At 37.9% G+C, this 18,777-nt stretch overlaps 1 protein-coding gene across 2 annotated transcripts in view; it reads right to left on the bottom strand.

Moving 5' to 3' along the window:
• Window positions 1–942: 942 nt before the first annotated feature.
• Window positions 943–18,777, bottom strand: part of LOC141522484 (snRNA-activating protein complex subunit 1-like) — a 37,057-nt gene continuing 19,222 nt past the window's right edge. Inside the window, exon 8 of one of the 2 annotated variants that reach the window (XM_074235957.1) lies at window positions 943–3,910. In XM_074235957.1, coding sequence (XP_074092058.1) covers window positions 3,876–3,910 — 35 coding nt within the window. In that variant the 3' untranslated portion in view covers window positions 943–3,875. Of the gene's footprint in view, window positions 3,911–4,267; window positions 4,294–18,777 lie in introns of those variants that run through there. The other variant, XM_074235958.1, reaches the window with a different exon arrangement.

Genomic DNA, 18,777 nt, shown 5'->3' with positions numbered 1-18,777 from the left:
CTAACAGCAACATGGGGATGATGATCAACCTTGATAGCCTTTTTCATTCCACCAGTCAACAACCAAGGCCAATTTTGGACTATCTGCAATGGAGAATATCATCTGTACCCAGAGAAAGAATTGTGGAGTTTGGGTTTGTTTATTTTTGCAAGCCCAAGGTCACACAGTTAGGTAATTATTAAGTGTCTGAGGCCAGATTTGAACTCAGGTACTCTTGACTCCAGGGCTGGTACTCATCCATTGTGCCACCTAGCCACCCCAAGAATTGTGGATTTTGGACAAAGACCAAAGACTATTAACTTCAATTTAGGAAAAAAACCTGTTATCTTATGTAATTTTGCTATCTCCCATACTTTTTTTTTCCCCCTTAAGGATATGATTTCTCTCTTATCACATTCAACTTAGATCAGTGTAGACCAGGGAAACAATGTAAAGACTAACAGAATGCTTTCTGTGGGGGTGGGGGGAGGGAAGCAATGGGGGGAAAATTGTAAAACTCAAAATAAATAAAATCTTTCTAAAGAAACATAACATCATCAACAGCACCTTAGCCCAGTGTCTTGGAGCTGAATATTAAGATTCTCCCATTACTACTACTTCCAACTCTAGTGGAAGTTTAGAAGTCATAGTCCAAGGCTCCTTTTCCTCAGTTAGAGAGAGAGAACTCTGTCCAGAGACTGAGTCCTGAACCTCAAAATCCAGCTTCTGGGGAATCAAGGGTAGCTGCAACAATACCAAGGCTCTTTTCTTTACCAGGGGCTGAGTCCAAAATACCCATTATTCCTGGTTCTGTACCCAGTGTCTGGTTTCATGAACCTGGCCATCCCTTGTTCCACATTTCTTGATTTTGATCAATTGCTATTAAGTTGAATTTTCAAGCTTCTGATGATGAGCCACCATAGCTCCTCCTCAAATATCAGATCACTACTAAATCTCAGTCACCAAGCATTTATTAAAGACTTATATTGTGCCAGCTACTGTGCTAGGCACAAGCAAAACTATAGTCCCTGCCCTCAAGGGGCTTACATTCTAACTAGCAAGACAAATCTGGCAAATTGAAGAGAGTTGGGGGGCGGGGGGAAGAGGAAGAAAGGACAGGTAAGGGGCATGTTGGAAAAGTCCAAAAGGAAGAGCATACATCATCTGGCACTCTTCTGAGATCTTTGTTAATGTAGTTGTGGGAATCTAGGTTTTGCTTCCTCTTACCTTACCCTCTTGGCTGCTTTTTTCTGCTAGGTGCTTTTTATCCTTCAATGTAGTACTTGACTTTCAACAATTTAAATAGATCTGGCTGTACTACCTCAATTTCATTGCATTGTTTTTCATGTTTAATTCTTTTTTGTAGTTTGGCATTGATTTTGACTCTTACTCTAATAATCAGTAGTCTGATTCCAGAGACAACTGATTCAAAAATAATGCCTCTATTGGAAAGCAGCAGTTCTCTATTTAAATAAATTTAATCTTAATAATATTGTTTGACTATTGTTCTAATAGAAACCAGGAGGGATGGGAATTCAGAGAAGCCTGGAAGGACTTGCATGAACTGATGCTGACCAAAATAAGCAGAACCAGAAAAACATTGTACACCCTAACAGCAACATGGGGGTGGATGATCAACCTTGATGGACTTGCTCATTCTATCAGTGCAACAACAATTTGGGGCTATCTATGATTAAGAATACCATCTGTATCCAGAGAAAGAACTGTGGAGTTTAAACAAAGACCAAAGACCCTTTAACCTAGAAAAAAAAAACCTGCTATTCTTATTATGTAGTTTTGCTCTTATACTTTATTTTTCTTCCTTAAGGTATGATTTCTCTCTCATCACATTCAACTTAATGATCTAAGACCAACAGACTGTCTTCTGTGGGGGTGGGGGGGAGGGAAACAAGATTAGGGGGAAAATTGTAAAACTCAAAATAAAAATCTTTCTTAAAAAAAAATATTGTTTGGTATCTACTAGCTTGAACATTTCCCAATTCTCTTCTTGAAGAAAATATTTATGTAAGGTTTCTGTTTAATCCTGAACTGTGCTTTCCATCACTTTTGCCACTCTCCTTATATGTTCACTTTATCTTTCTCCTTAGTCATCAAGAAATATACTAATTTAATGTTATGATATCTTGAATTTTTTCATAAATTTTAAAAATTTCTGATCCTATGGCAATATATGTAGTACTTGTGGCAATTATTTTCAAAGTCTTATAAATTTTATCTGAGCTGTGCAAAAATAACCAAATATTCCTTGAAAAAAAATTCACATTAGCTTAGGACACATGATAAAAACCAATTGCAGTGACTTGCTTCAAAGAGAATTGAGTTGGGGTCAGCTAGGTGGGCACAGTGGATAGAGCACCAGCCCTGGAATCAGGAGGGCCTAGTTCAAATCTGACCTGAGACACTTAATAATTGCCTAGCTGTGTGACCTTGGGCAAGTCACTTAACCTCAATACCTTGCCAAAAAATAAGAGAATAAAGTCAACCTTTCATTTTTATTTCAACTTCCTTTCAACTTCTGATTTTATTCATAATGAAACTGCCAAAATTGCTAATTCTCAGTTCCTCTTGGAAGTATTTATATATATTATTCACTTAATGGTAAATGAATAATCATACTATCTTTAAGAAATCAACAGTTGAGGCAGCTAGGTAGTGCAGTGGATAGAGCACCGGCCCTGGAGTCAGGAGGATCTAAGTTCAAATCTTGCCTCAGACACTTAATTACCTAGCTGTATGGCTTTGGGCAAGCCACTCATTGCCTTGCTAAAAAAAAAAAAAATAATAATCAATATTTAATTTTAATTGATAGTCTAAAAATGTTGAGATTCTTAGTGCTTTCTGTCACTTTTCCAACACTATCACCATAACAACAAATTTGGAAAAGGATCCCCAAAGGATTAAAGGTCATTTTAGTTTTTTATTCATTTCATGGATTGCCATGGGCCAAAGAATCCATCACACCAAGTGGCTAGACTACTGTGGGAAGGTTTCTCTATTTAATTTAGCTTTCCTTTTTTTGAAAGCATTTTTCTTTGAAGATATACTCTTGTCAGGAACATAAAAGAAATATTTCCAGCATGATCAACATCAAAATCTTTCTTGTTCAATAAATAGCAGTACTTAAAATATTACATTTAAAAATTTTATTTGGAAGGTTTTAATAACTCTCTTGAAGTAATATATATATATAATATTAAAATATGCTTGTACTCAGGATTAGTCAATATATTATTTAACTTGTCAGGATATTTAAAGTTCAAAAAAACAAAGGAGGTTTTAAAGTAACTAATATGATTTACAAATAAAGTTAGATTCATTATAAAATAGCAACTGAGTTATGTATGACCTTGACAATAGTAACTATCAACAAGAGTTTCATGTAAAAATAAAATGAAGTATTTCAATTCAATAATTCAGAACTTGCTATACTCATACTTTCAACACTGATTAAGTACCTACAATATGTAAGCAAAGCATTGTGCTAATTACTAACATTATCTCATTGATGCTATAGCCTAGTGGTAATGAAGAAAAATATATTTGAAGAAAATATATTTATTGCACTTACCCATAAGGATACATGATGGTTTCAGTTAAGTCATAAATTAATTCATGACTAAGTACAATGTTATGTATATCTCAGTTAAACTAAAGACTAATTTAAAATAAAAATATGTTATAATCAACACTATGTTAAGGCAATTTTGAGTGCATACAAATACCAAAGGAAACCTATTTCCATAAAGGACTGCTGTGGTAATCCAGAACAAACAGGGGGTTGGCTTCAACATCTGCTGCCTTCATGTTCATCACATAAAGATTTTAACTGTCCAGAAATTCAAATATTACAAAACTCTATAGTCCAGATTCTTTATTCAGCATCTTCTTTTCCTCTTTGGTGCCGAAAACTCTATAAAGGCATAAGAAAATTTAAACATTCATTAGGTCTAAATAAATGTCAAAGAAAACAAATGATGCTTCCTTAAATTTAGCAGTAATAGATTATCTACAGTTTCATCTTTTTTTTTAGAACCCCAAAATGAATGTATATTCTGACAATTGACAGCTAGTTTCCTGGGTACCTTTACTTCTTTATACTATACACAAACTACATAACTTAAGTTTCTTTTTTTACTTTTAAAGTGAAAATATTGGGTGGCTAGGTGGCGCAGTGGATAAAGCACCGGTCCTGGAGTCAGGAATACCTGGGTTCAAATCCGGTCTCAGACACTTAATAATTACCTAGCTGTGTGGCCTTGGGCAAGCCACTTAACCCCATTGTCTAGCAAAAACCTAAAAAAAAAAAAAAAGTGAAAATATTAAATAACAGTACAGAAGCAAATTTTCTAACAGTAACCATATTTCTTCAAGAATCTAATCTGCAAGTGAGATTTTCCTTCAGACTGCTAGAGATTCAATACTATCATTCTGATTATATGAAAGTTATGCAGAAACATATGTTTAAGGCAAAAGCTAGGCTTTACTTTCAAATGGAAAATTCTGAAACAAAGGAGTAAAGAAATTTGTAAACATTGATGTTCTTCTGTGGTATTATATATGTCCTGACTATCCAAACAGATCAGGAGGTCTTAGAAAAAGAGGATGGGGAGAACAAATATTTATTATATGGTAAGTGCTGAGCACACTGAGTTCAAATAACTCATACATTTACTAGTTACGTAACAGTGAGCAATTTAACTTCCATTTGCTTCATTTTCCTCCGTAAAATGGGGGAGGCTGAACTATAAGGTATTCAAAGGTCTCTTCTAACTCATGATTATATTGTTATTTCATTATAAAAACCAAAACCATAAACAGACCATATTAATAACAAAAACAGTAAGAAACAAATCAACTTACAGAAAAAACTTTCGGCAAAATACAATATCCCTTTATGTTAGATAGGGTAAGAATAAATAGAAGATTACTTAACATGATAATCACTAAGTAACCAGCATTATCTATAACAGAGAAAAAACAGATCAGTCCACTATTATCACTATTATTTGAAGATATGATTTTTTTTTTTACTCAGAAGAACATAAAATTCAACTAACAATTACTAGAAAATTTTATAACTAGGGGTAGCTAGGTGGCACAGTGGATAGAGCACTGGCCCTGAAATCAGGAGGACCTGAGTTCACATCCAACCTCAGACACTTAATAATTACCTAACTGTGTGACCTTGGGCAAGTCATTTAACTCCACTGCCTTGCAAAAACTAGAGAAAAAGAGTATTTGAAAGGGACAGATTCAGAGAAACTAAGGATTTGAATTGACAGAGAAGGAAGGAAGCTGACTCAGGAGCATTATTTATGCCTCAATGCTACATTAGAGCAACAGAGAGGCCTAGGAGATACAGTACTGAATTTGGAGTCAGGAAAGCTCCTCTCCCTGAGTTCAAAATCTGACCTCAGCTGTGTGATCCTGTGTAAGTCATTTAACCCTGCTTGTCTCAGTTTCCCTATCTGCAAAATGTGCCAGAGGAGGAAATGGCAAAGAACTCCAAGAATCTTTGTCAAGAAAACCCCAAATGTGATCAAGAAGAGTCAGAATATGACTAAACAATAACAACAATATAGTATGGCAGGGAAAAATAAAAATGAAAAACTTAGGAAAGTTAATTGATATTCAGAAGACTGATGATGATGAATCATGCTCCCCACCTTTTAGAAGTTAGACTGAAATATACATTTTTTAGAACCAGTTAATGAATGAATGTGCCTTTCTATATACAAAGGAGGATCTTTTTTCCCCTTTGGGAGGAGGGAGGAGAACAGTGATGCCAATAAAAAGAAGAGAGACGAAGATGGCCATGAAGGGATTAAGTCTTAGGAGCTCTCTGATAAAAACTCATAAACTAAGGACTCTAACTAAACTTTTGAGAGACAAAACCCACAAAGGGACCCAGTGAGGCAGTTCTCCTACCCAAGGTAACCTGGAAAAGAGCAGAAAGGCTCTGCTCCCCAGGGCCGGAGGGGCGGCCCGCCAGAGCCAAGGAACTTCAGCCTCCCGGGGGCCGCAGCTCGCAGCAGCAGGGGTCTCCTGGACTGCACCCCGGGGAGCACCGACACGGAGTGGGGGAACAGCAGGGGACTTCTGCCGGAGTGAGCACGTGGAACCCAGCCCTCAGGGCACACAGCCAGCAGCCTGGTCTTTTGGCAGTCCAGACCCAGGAAACAGAAGCAGGCAGAACTGGTAAGCAGGAGCCCCCAGGACATGAACCCATTGAGCTGAGGGAGGGGAGTGAAGAGAGAGAGAGACTACTGAGCTCTGTCCTCTGCCTCTGGAACAGGGCTCTGGAGCTCTGACCACATTCAGATCCTGATCCCAGTCTAGGCCCCCCCATATAACAACAGGGGCCCCCCTACCTCGGCCCCATGGCAGAGGGGGGCACATATGGTCATTCACAGACCAGGAGGGAGGACAGAGCCTCACACACTGAGAGCCTTGTGGGAATGTCCCAAAAGCCCAGGAAGCACCCCCAAAAAACAGGCTTAGGCTGGGAAAATGAACAAGCAAACAAACAAGAGGAAGACCATTGAGAAATATTTTGCAAATAAGCCCAAGAAGGATCAAAATACTCAGTCTGAAGATGAGGAAGCACAAGCTCCTGCATCTAAAGACTCCAAGAAAAACAGAAATTGGGCTCAGGCTATGATAGAGCTCAAAAAAGACTTTGAAAATCAAATGAGGGAGTTAGAAGAAAAACTGGGAAAAGAAAGGAGAGAGATGCAGGAAAAACATGTAAATGAAGTGAGCAGCCTAGTCAAGGAAATCCAAAAAATTGCTGAAGAAAATAGCATGCTAAAAAACAGCTTAGGTCAAATGTATAAAACAGTTCAAAAAGTTATTGAGGAGAAGAATGCTTTAAAAAGCAAAATTGGCCAGATGGAAAAAGAAATAAGAAAACTCTCTGAGGAGAATAAATCCTTCAGACAAAGAATAGAATTCAGGGAGATTGATGAATTTACCAGAAATCAGGAATCAATACTTCAAAACCAAAAAAATGAAAAATTACAAGAAAATGTGAAATATCTCATTGAAAAAACAACTGATATGGAAAACAGACTTAGGAAAGATAATTTGAAAATTATTGGAATACCTGAAAGTCATGATCAGGAAAAGAGCCTTGACATCATTTTCAAAGAATTACTACAGGAAAATTGCCCTGATATTCTAGAAGCAGAGGGCAAAATAGAAATGGAGAGAATCCACCGATCCCCCCGAGAAAGAGATCCCAAAAAACCAACCCCCAGGAATATTATAGCCAAGTTACAGAACTCCCAAGTCAAAGAGAAAATATTACAAGCAGCCAGAAGGACACAGTTCAAATATCGTGGAGCGGCAGTCAGGATCACACAGGACTTAGCAGCAGCTACATTGGAAGCTAGTAGGGCTTTGAATACAATATACCGGAAGGTAAAAGAGCTTAGAATGCAGCCAAGAATGAACTACCCAGCAAGGCTGAATGTCCTCTTCCAGGGAAAAAGATGGGCTTTCAATGAACCAGGGGAATTTCAAATGTTCCTGTTGGAATGGCCAGAGCTGAACAGAAGGTTTGATCTTCAGATACAGGGCTCAGGTGAAGCATGGAGATTGGAGGAGTGGGGGAAATATGAGGGACTTAATGAGGATGAACTGCATGTATAGAAAAATGATACTGATAATATTCATATGAACCATCTCAGTTAATAGAGCAGGTAGAGGGAGCTTTTATAGTTGAAGCACAGGAGAAAGCTAAATTTGAAGATAAAATATGGTGTAAAAATGGAGTCAATAAGAAAAAAAGGGAAATGGAATGGGAGAAAGAAAAAGGAGAGGGGGAATAGTCCAAGCTATTTCACATAATGAGATTTTTTTTTTTATTACAATGAGCTATTTCAATGATATGGAAGGGGGGAGGCAAGGGGGAATGAGGGAACCTTTGCTCTCATCAGAGATGGCTAGGAGAGGAAACAGCAAATATACTCAATGGGGTATAGACAACTGGAGTAAGAAGGGGGGGGGGAGCAGGGGGAAGGGGTGGGGATGTGAATAAAGGAGGAGAGGATGGACCATGGGGGGACAGTGGTCAAATATAACACATTTTCTTTTTTTACTTCTTGCAAGGGGCTGGGATTGGATGGCCTGCCCAGGACCATAGGGCCAGGTGGATTCTGGGCCTAAGGGGTGGTATGGGGGCTCAGGGCTTCTTGGCCCCAGGACCAGGGATCTGTCTGCTGTGCCACTCAGCGACCCTATAGCAGTCAGAGGGAAAGGAGAGAGAAAATAGAGTACATGGTAGTGGAGAAATAAGAAAGGAGGGAGTTGCGATCAGTAATGGCAACGTTGGAAAAATATGGAAGTAACTTTTGTGATGGACTTATCATAAAGAATGTGATCCACTCACGACAGAGTTGATGGTGTTGGAACAAAGACTGAAACACATTTTGTTATTATTATTTGGGGGAGGGTGCAGGGCAAGTGGGGCTGGGTGGCCTGCCTGGGGCACATAGCAGGGTGATCATTGGGTGTCTGGGGCCGGATTTGGACCCAGGTGCTCCTGGCTCAAGGGCCAATGCTCTGTCTACCACCAAGCCACCCCTACTATTATTACTATTTTATTTTATTTTGGGTCTTTTTTTTCCTTCTTTTTGGATTTTGCAGGGCAGTGGGGATCGGGTGGCTTGCAAGTCACATGGCTGGGTGATTATTGGGTTTACGAGGCTGGATATGGACTCGGGTGCTAGTGGCTCCAGGGCTGGTGCTTCGTCCATTGCGCCACCTAGCCATAGCTACAATTATTACTATTATTTTTTTTTTAATTTTAATTTTTTTCTCCCCCCTTTACTTTTTTGCCCAAGCAAGTCTATCTATATTCATGGGGGGAGGGGTATTTTGTTTACTTGTAAACAAGTGTATTTTATTAATGTAAAGAAAAACATTTGTACAAAATGAGAATAAAAAATAAATTAAAAAAAAGATAGGAAATATGTCAAGCCACTGGGGGAAAAAAAGAGACAAATATTTTAAAAATAGAGAAGAGAACTCAGAAGAGAATACAACCATGTGGGTCAATTTTGGTACTACTATGTCAAACTTAATACTAAAAAAAGACCCTTGTAAAGATTTAGTTTACAGTCATTTTTTCTACATTTCTTTGTATATGGAAATATTCATTTTTATTGCTGTTTGTCAAATTCATGCTAAAAGATTTCTTCTGAGTCCTTGCCTCTATCATACCACGACTGCCAAAATTTCGAAACCCAAGCAAGTAAAACCCCTACAAATCAGAAGTCTAAAACTAGACTTCCCCCCAACACCAGAGCTGCTGCTGCCATTCAGGAATGACTCATTAATATTTTGATATTAACAGATTTTTAAAAAATTTTTTCACTTTGTTATTTTTCAGTCAGGTTCTATTCTTTGTGATCCATTGGCCCAAAGCATAGCAGATTTTTCTGCCATCTGCTATCTCTTAAGGTTTGTCCAAGTTCACATTCGCTGTTTCTATGACACTAACTATCCATCTTATCCTTTGCCATGCCTTCAAACTTACCCGATATCAGGGTCTTTTATGAGTTCTAACTTCTTAGTATGTGGTCAACATATTTAAGTCTCAGCATTTCAGTAAATAGCCTGAATTAATTTTAGTATTGACAGATTTGACTTCCTTGCTGTCCATGGGACTGTCAAAAGTCTTCTCCAGTACCACAATTCAAAGGGTCAAATCCAAAAGGCTCAGTTTTTCTTACAGTCCAACTCTCATGACTTTGCTTTTTATAGTGTTGTTCAGATACCACAGCTTTCCTTCCAAGGAGCAACTGTCTTAATTTCATGGCAGCAGCTGCTCTCTGCAGTATTCTTCTTCTTTTTTTTTTTAGATTTTGGCAAGGCAAATGGGGTTAAAGTGGCTTTCCCAAGGCCACACAACTAGGTAATTATTAAGTGTCTGAGACCAGATTTGAACCCAGGTACTCCTGACTCCAAGGCTGGTGCTTTATCCACTACGTCACCTAGCCACCCCTCTCTGCAGTATTCTTACTAAAATCTGATATTGCTTCTATTTCCTCTTCCTTTATTTGCTATAAAGTGATGGGACCAGCTGCTAAGACCTTAGTTTTTTTTGATATTCAAGTTCAAGACAGTTTTTACACTCTCTTCTTTCACCCTCATTAAGAAGGCTTCTTAATTCCTCGTCACTTTCATAAGACTGGTATCATCTGCATATCTGAGATTGCTGATATTTCTCCTAGTAACCTTAATTCCAGCTTTTGATTCATCCATTATGGCATTTCATGTGATATACTCTGCATAAGTTAAATATAAGCCTTGTTGTACTCCTTTCCCAATCTTAAACTAATCAGTCAAGAAGTGTTACTTCTTGGCCCAAATACAGGTTTCTCAGGAGAAAAGTAAAATAACCTATCTAGTAGGTTATCTTTTTCTTCTCTTCTCTTTGGGAACTTGCCACATTTTGCAGTTATCCATGTAGTTAAAGGCTTCAGAGTAGTCAATGAAGCAAAAGATGTTTTTCTGGAGCTGTCTTTTCTCCATAATCCAGCAGTTGTTGACAATTTGATCACTAGTCCCCTTGCCTCTTCAAAAACCAGTTGGCTTTTCTGATAATTCTCAGTTCAGATATTGAACATCTCTTGGCATTGTTCTTCAGGATTGGGAAGTAAACCAATCTTTTCCAATCTAGTAGCTACTGCTGAGTTCCCCACATTCGTTGGCATACAGAAGAACTTTCAGTACATAACTCAGCTGGAATTCCATCACCTCCACTAGTGTTCCTGGGAAAGATCTCATCTTTCCCATTCTATCAACTCCTATTTCTTCGCATTGTTCATTTAAGAAACTCTTCTTGGGGCGGCTAGGTGGCACAGTGAGTACCTGGGTTCAAATCTGGTCTCAGACACTTAATAATTACCTAGCTGTGTGGCCTTGGGCAAGCCACTTAACCCCATTGCCTTGAAAAATCTAAAAAAAAATAAGAAGGAAAGAAAGAAAGAAAGAAAGAAAGAAAGAAAGAAAGAAAGAAAGAAAGAAAGAAAGAAACCCTTCATATATCTCCTTGATATTCTCAGGAATTCTACATTCAATTGGATACATCATTCCCTTTCTCTTTTTCCTTTTTTATTTGAATTGCTCAGCTATTTGTAAAGCCTTGTCAAACAACCATTTTGCTTTCCTGCTCTTCTTTTTCTTTGGAATGGATTTTCTTGCTTCCTACTGTACAATATTGTAAACCTCTGTCCATAGTTCTTCAGGTACTCTACCTAACAGATCCAGTACCGTAAATCTATTCAACACCTCTACTTCAAAATCATAAGGGATATTATTTAAGTAATACCTCTATGTCTCATGCCTTTTCCCTGTTTCATACTGCAAAAGTATTTCAAAGAATAAATCCTTTTCATTCTCGTACAGGTATGATTTCAGTATTCTCAAATAACAATTAAAATAAACTATTTGAATTCTTTACCTTAACTGTTTTAAACAGTACAAATGAGAAGATGAAGACAAATTAGGAACCCCTTTATAATTCACCAGGCAATTAAGTATCATGAAGATATCAATCTATCTAACTTGAACACTCTAAAACCAACATAATATCAAAAAATAAATAAGCCTAAGTTCTAAAATAATTACTCTGCTATACATCCCTTCTATCCATGACATTTTAATGAAATGAATATTTTAATCAATTTAAACTCCAATTGAACTTGACACTGATATTTGTTTTTTAAAAAAGAACATTTCATCGTGTCAATATTTTTTCTATTCAAAGAACTTGAAAATCATTTAAACCTAAAAAAAATTCAATAATGAAATAATCCTTGATGTTTACAAAAGATGGTTTTGGAGAGTCCCATGAAATAAGAAAATCTATGAATACTGCATTAGATCACATTAAAGACTTGCTTCTAAGATTTCAGTATATTCACTGTGCTACTATATTCTTTTATTCTTTTAAGTAACAGGATATATGGAAATATTAGAGAAATGAGACAAAATATCTACATAATGTTCAGGGAAAGACCCCTTTATCATCAGTATTTGAAATCTCTAAAATGAAATTTCTGTAATTTTTTGACATTTCAATTTTACCCAGTTCACTAAAAATCTCATGTTCTTCCTTTTTGGTAATAACTGGCATACTGACATGAAGCCCCCTTCTTTATACTCTGCTTGGCACCTAGAAGGAAACGTGTAGAAAGCAGTATTTACCTATTTGTGTCTCCCTATGCAAGATGATCGGACCAGAGCAGAATACAGCAGGAATCTAACTTCCCCAAGTTCTGTATGCAATGCCTACCTTAAGGAAGTATAAAATTATACTAGTTTATTTTTGGTTGTTATATCCTAATTCTTATGCACATTAAGTCTGCATTCCTCTAAAACCCTCATGTCATTTTCAAACCAATTATCTTATCATGTCCCCCCTATTTTGTACTTGTTTTGTTTTTAAACCCCAAGATAATATTTGTATTTCTCATTATTAAATTTAATCCTATTAGATTGAGAGTCCAGTGTTTTATTCCATAGTTTATCTTTTGGAATTTTAAGCCTGTCACCAATATTCTCTCTACTGGATCTGTGACACTTTCAACTTTGGTAAATGATATGCTTATTGTGCATATGACATATTTCTTTATCCAAATCCCTAAAAAAAAAGTTAAATAGCACAATAGTGACAATTTCCTGGGGTTCTTGGCTACTGTCATTCATTAACTTCTGAACCCAACTGGACAATCATCTGAGGTCATATTTCTTGCTGACAAGAAAAGTAGAGACTTTGTCAAATGCTTTGCTAGATAAGTTATAGCTTCCTCAATTCCTCCTCTGTCTGTTTAGTAACACTGGGAAAAAGAAAAATAAGATGAAACCATACTGGCTGACTATCATTTCCTCTTCTAAATTTTGCCAGGAACCCAAGTTAGCTTCATTGGCCTACATTTTAGAAGGACCACTTTTTTCTTATATAAAAATAAAGACATGCCATTCTCTTAAGCTCTGAAGCACCTCTCCCATTTTCCATAATCTTTCAACGATCATGCTGAGCAAACACCTTTGCTACGTCTTTTAAGACCCTGGGGTCACTACCTAGAGAAGCTATTCCAAATCTTCCCTTCTTTCAGGTCTTAACCCTCGCCCTCCCCTCTTTCTGAGAATCCTGGCTCTTACTATATACTGAGAAATTGAGGTCAATGAATGTGAAATTCCTCTTCTCATTTCTCTCCATCTCAAAACTGCTCACTATCATGCCCCACTTTTTCCTCCTTTCAAGTACTGACCAAAAGATGGGTATTCTTGTTGCTCCTCAATTCATGTACATCATCCTATCTCCTCCTAGATTCTCCAGCAGAATGTAATTTCTATCATCACCATCTTCCAATCTACTTATTCCTTCTGCTGCCTTTCAACATGCAGAAATCTTTACATACTTAAAAAACTTTCACTGGAGTATACCTCTCCTCCTTTCCAAAGACAGAATCCTTAAAATATTTATTTATACTCACTACCTCCACTTTTCTTTTCACTCAACCATTTTCAAATCTAGATTCCAACATCATCATTCAACTGAATTGCCAATCTGATAATTTTTTCTCAGTTTCCATCCTTCTTTGAATTGCCTGCCTCATCTCCTCCTGCATATGCATGGATTTTCATGACATTACTCTTTCCAGTGTTTCCAATCTGTGTGACTATTCTTTTTGTATGACCATATCTTCAAGTCCTCTTCTAGTTCATCCATCAACTATGTCATAATCCTTTACCTATGGATGCACCCGAAGAGTCTATTCTACACCATCACCACTTACCTACTAAACATTTCAAATTCAATGACCTGGCCATAACTCAAGTTTACCCATATCCAAAATTATAACCCCATTTTCAATAGAAAGGAATATACCTTTTTCTCTGCAGTACATGGAACTTATACAAAAATTGACCATGTACTAGGACATAAAAACCTAATGATCAACTGCAGAAAGGCAGAAATAGTGAATACATCTTTCTCAGATCACAATGCAATAAAAGTCATATGCAATACTGGGCCAAAGAGATATAGACCCAGAACAAATTGGAAACTGAATAACCTCATTTTAAAAAATGAGTGGACCAAAAAACAAATTATAGAAAGAATTAACCATTTTATCCTAGATAATGATAATAATGAAACAACATACCAAAACCTATGGGATTCATTCAAAGTGACTCTCAGGGGATATATTATAGCTCTAAATGCTTACATGAATAAAGAGGAGAAAGAGGAAATCAATTAACTAAACAAATTAGAGAAAGAACAAATCAAAAATCCCCAATACCAAAGAAATTCTAAAAATTAAAGGAGAAATTAATAAAATTGAAAGCAAAAAAACTATTGAATTAATTTAAAAAAACCAAAAGTTGGTATTATGAAAAAACCAATAAAATTGATAAACCTCTGGTCAATTTGATTAAAAAAAAGAAGAAAACCAAATTGCTAGTATCATAAATGAAAAAGGTGAACTCCCCACCAATGAGGAAATTAAATAATTTGAAATCATTTTGCACAACTCTATGCCAATAAATTTGATAATCTAAGTGAAATGGATGAATATTTACAAAAATATAAGTTGCCCAGGTTAAATGAAGAAGAGATTAAATACCTAAACAACTCCATCTCAGAAAAAGAAATTCAACAAGCCATTACTGAACTCCCTAAAAAAAAAATCTCCAGGGCCTGATGGATTCACCAGTGAATTCTACCAAACATTTAAGGAACAATTGGTTCCAATCCTATATAAACTCTTTGGAAAAATAGGGAAAGATGGAACTCTGCCTAACTCTTTCTATGAAACCAATATGGTACTGTTACCTAAACCAGGAAGAGTTAAAATAGAGAAAGAAAATTATAGACCTATCTCCCTGATGAATATAGATGCAAAAATCCTAAATAAAATCTTAGCAAAACGATTACAAGTCATCACTAGGATAATACATTATGATCAAGTAGGATTTATTCCAGGAATGCAGGGTTGGTTCAATATTAGGAAAACTGTTAGTATACTCAATTATATCAACAACAAACCTATCAGAAATTATATGATCGTATCAATAGATGCTGAAAAAGCTTTTGACAAAATACAGCATCCATTCCTATTAAAAACACTGGAGAGTGTAGGAATAAATGGACTGTTCCTTAAAATAATTAGCATTATCTATCTGAAACCATCAACAAGTATTATATTCAATGGGGAGAGGATAGAGGCATTCCCAATAAGATCGGGGGTGAAACAAGGGTGCCCATTATCACCACTACTCTTCAATATTGTATTAGAAATGTTAGCATCAGCAATTAGAGAAGAAAAAGAAATTGAAGGAATTAGAATTGGGAAGGAAGAGACAAAACTCTCACTCTTTGCAGATGACATGATGGTCTACCTAGAGAATCCCAAGAAATCATCCAAAAAACTACTGGAGGAGGGGGCGGAGCCAAGATGGTGACAAGAGAGCAACATCTCTTAGGCACTCTCATAAAACTTGGAAACTAAGGACTCTAAACTTTTGAGAGACAGAACCCACAGAGGGACCCAGTGAGGCAGTTCTCCTACTCAAGGTAACCTGGAAAAGAGCAGAAAGGCTCTGCTCCCTGGGACTGGAGGGGTGCCAGCGAGAGCAAAAGAACTTCAGCCTCCTGGAGATAGCCCTAGGGCACTGGGAGCCGTGGCTCACAGCAGCAGGGGAGTTTCCTTAACTACACCCTGGGGAGCACTGGGCACAAAGTGGGGGAACAACGGGGGACATCTACCAGAGCATGTGAAGTGAGCAGCCTGGTCTTTCAGCAGCCCAGATCCAGGAAACAGAAGCAGGGGTAAGCAAGAGCCCCCAGGGCATGAGCCCACTGAACCTAGGGAGGGGAGTAGAGAGAGAGACAGCAGAGCTCTGTCCTCTGTCCCTGGAACAGGACTCTGGGGCTCTGACCACGTTCAGATCCACAGTCTAGGCCCCCCCATAAAACAGCAGCCCCCCCCCTCCACAGCCTCGTGGCAGAGGGGGGCGCTTATGGTCATTCACAGACCAGGAGGGAGGACAGAGCCTCACACACTGAGACCCTTGTGGGAGTGTCCCAAAAGCTCAGGAAGCCCCCCAAAACCAGGCTCAGGCTGGGAAAATGAGCAAGCAGAGAAAAAAAGAGGAACACAATTGAGAAATATTTTGCATATGAGCCCAAGAAGGATCAAAATACTCAGTCTGAAGATGAGGAAGCACAAGCTCCTGCATCTAAAGACTCCCAAGAAAAACAGAAATTGGGCTCAGGCTATGACAGAGCTCAAAAAAGACTCTGAAAATCAAATGAGGGAGTTAGAAGAAAAATTGGGAAAAGAAAGGAGAGAGATGCAGGAAAAACATGTAAATGAAGTGAGCAGCCTAGTCAAGGAAATCCAAAAAATTGCTGAAGAAAATAGCATGCTAAAAAACAGCTTAGGTCAAACAGATAAAACAGTTCAAAAAGTTATTGAGAAGAATGCTTTAAAAAGCAAAATTGGCCAGATGGAAAAAGAGATAAGAAAACTCTCTGAGGAGAACAAATCCTACAAACAAAGAATGAACTCAGGGAGATTGATGAATTTACAAGAAACCAGGATTCATTACTTCAAAACCAAAAAAATGAAAAATTAGAAGAAAATGTGAAACATCTCATTGAAAAAACAACTGATATAAAACAGACTTAAGAAACTAATTTAAAAATTACTGGAATACCTGAAAGTCATGATCAGGAAAAGAGCCTTGACATCATTTTCAAAGAATTACTACAGGAAAATTGTCCTGATATTCTAGAAGCAGAGGGCAAAATAGAAATGCAGATAATCCACCGATCTCCCCGAGAAAGAGATCCCAAAAAACCAACCCCTAGGAATATCAAAGCCAAGTTCCAGAACTCCCAAGTCAAAGAGAAAATATTACAAGCAGCCAGAAGGATACAGTTAAAATATCGTGGAGCTGCAATCAGGATCTCACAGGACTTAGCAACAACTACATTAAAAGCTCATAGGGCTTGGAATACAATATACCGGAAGGCAAAAGAGCTTAGAATGCAACCTAGAATCAACTACCCAGCAAGGCTGAATGTCCTCTTCCAGAGAAAAAGATGGACTTTCAATGAACCAGGGGAATTTCAAATGTTCCTGTTGGAATGGCCAGAGCTGAACAGAAGGTTTGATCTTCAGATACAGGACTCAGGTGAAGCATGGAGATTGAAGGAGAGGGGGAAAATATGAGGGACTTGATGGATGAACTGCATGTATTCCTGCATAGAAAAATGACACTGATAATACTCATATGAACCTTCTCAGTTAACAGAGCAGGTAGAGGGAGCTTTTATAGTTGAAGCACAGGAGAAAGCTGAATTTGAAGATAAAATGTGGTGTAAAAATGGAGTCAATAGAAAAAAGGGGAAATGTGATGGGAGAAAAAAAAAGGAGGGGGGAAATAGGCCAAGATATCTCATATAATCAGATTTTTCTTTATTACAATGAGCTATTGCAATGATATGGAAGGGGGGAAGGCAAGAAGGAATGAGGGAATCTTTGCTCTCATCAGAGGTGCCTAGGAGAGGAAACAGCATATATACTCAATGGGGTATAGACATCTGGAGTAAGAAGAAAAGGGGGGGACAGGGGAAGGGGGAGATGTGAGTGATGGAGGAGAGGATGGACCATGGAGGGAGAGTGGTCAGATATAACAAATTTACCTTTTTTACTTCTAGCAAGGGGCTGGGATTGGATGGCCTGTCCAGAACCACAAGGCCAGGTGGATTCTGGGCCTAAGGGGTGGTAGGGGGGCTCAGGGCCTCTTGGCCCCAGGACCAGGGATCTGTCTGCTGTGCCACTCAGCTACCCTACAGCAGAGTCAGAGTGAAAGGAGAGAGAAAATAGAGTACATGGTAGTGGAGAAATAAGAAAGGAGGGAGTTGCGATGAGCAATGACAACGGTGGAAAAATATAAAAGTAACTTTTGTGATGGACTTACCATAAAAAATGTGATCTACCCATGACAGAGTTGTTGGTGTTGGAACAAAGACCGAAGCATATTATTATTATTATTATTATTATTATTATTATTTGGGAGGGGGGGTGCAGGGCAAATGGGGCTAGGTGGCCTGCCTGGAGCTGCATACCAGGGTGATCTTTGGGTGTCTGAGGCTGGAATTGGACCCGGGTACTCCTGGCTCAAGGGTCAATGCTCTGTGCACCACCCAGCCACCCCTACTATTATTACTATTTCATTTTATTTTGGGTCTTTTTTTTTCTTTTTTTGGTTTTTGCAGGGCATTGGGGTTGGGGTGGCTTGCATGACACACGGCTGGGTGATTTTGGGGGGTATATGGGGCTGGATATGGGCTCGGGTGCTCCTGGCTCCAGGGCTGGGGCTCTGTCCATTGCGTCACCTGGCCATACCTACAATTATTATTATTTTTTTTATTTTAATTTTTTCTCTCCCCTTTACTTTATCACTCAAGCGAGTCTATATTTTGTGGGGGAGGGGGTATTCTGTTTACTCTTAAACAAGAATATTTTATTAATGCATAAAAAAAATTATTCGTCCAAAAAGAGAATAAATAAATATAAAATTAAAAAACAAAAAACTACTGGAAACAATTAGCAATTTTAGCAAAGTTGCAGGTTATAAAATAAACCCTCATAAATCCTCAACTTTTCTATATATGTCTAGCAAGAAACAGCAGGAAGAGCTAGAAAGAGAAATCCCATTCAAAGTAACCTCAGACAACATAAAATATTT

Source organism: Macrotis lagotis, chromosome 4 (genome assembly GCF_037893015.1).
Source record: "Macrotis lagotis isolate mMagLag1 chromosome 4, bilby.v1.9.chrom.fasta, whole genome shotgun sequence".
Classification (NCBI taxonomy): domain Eukaryota; kingdom Metazoa; phylum Chordata; class Mammalia; order Peramelemorphia; family Peramelidae; genus Macrotis; species Macrotis lagotis.
Note: the sequence above shows the minus strand (reverse complement) of the source record. Positions and strands in the feature narration are given on the sequence as shown.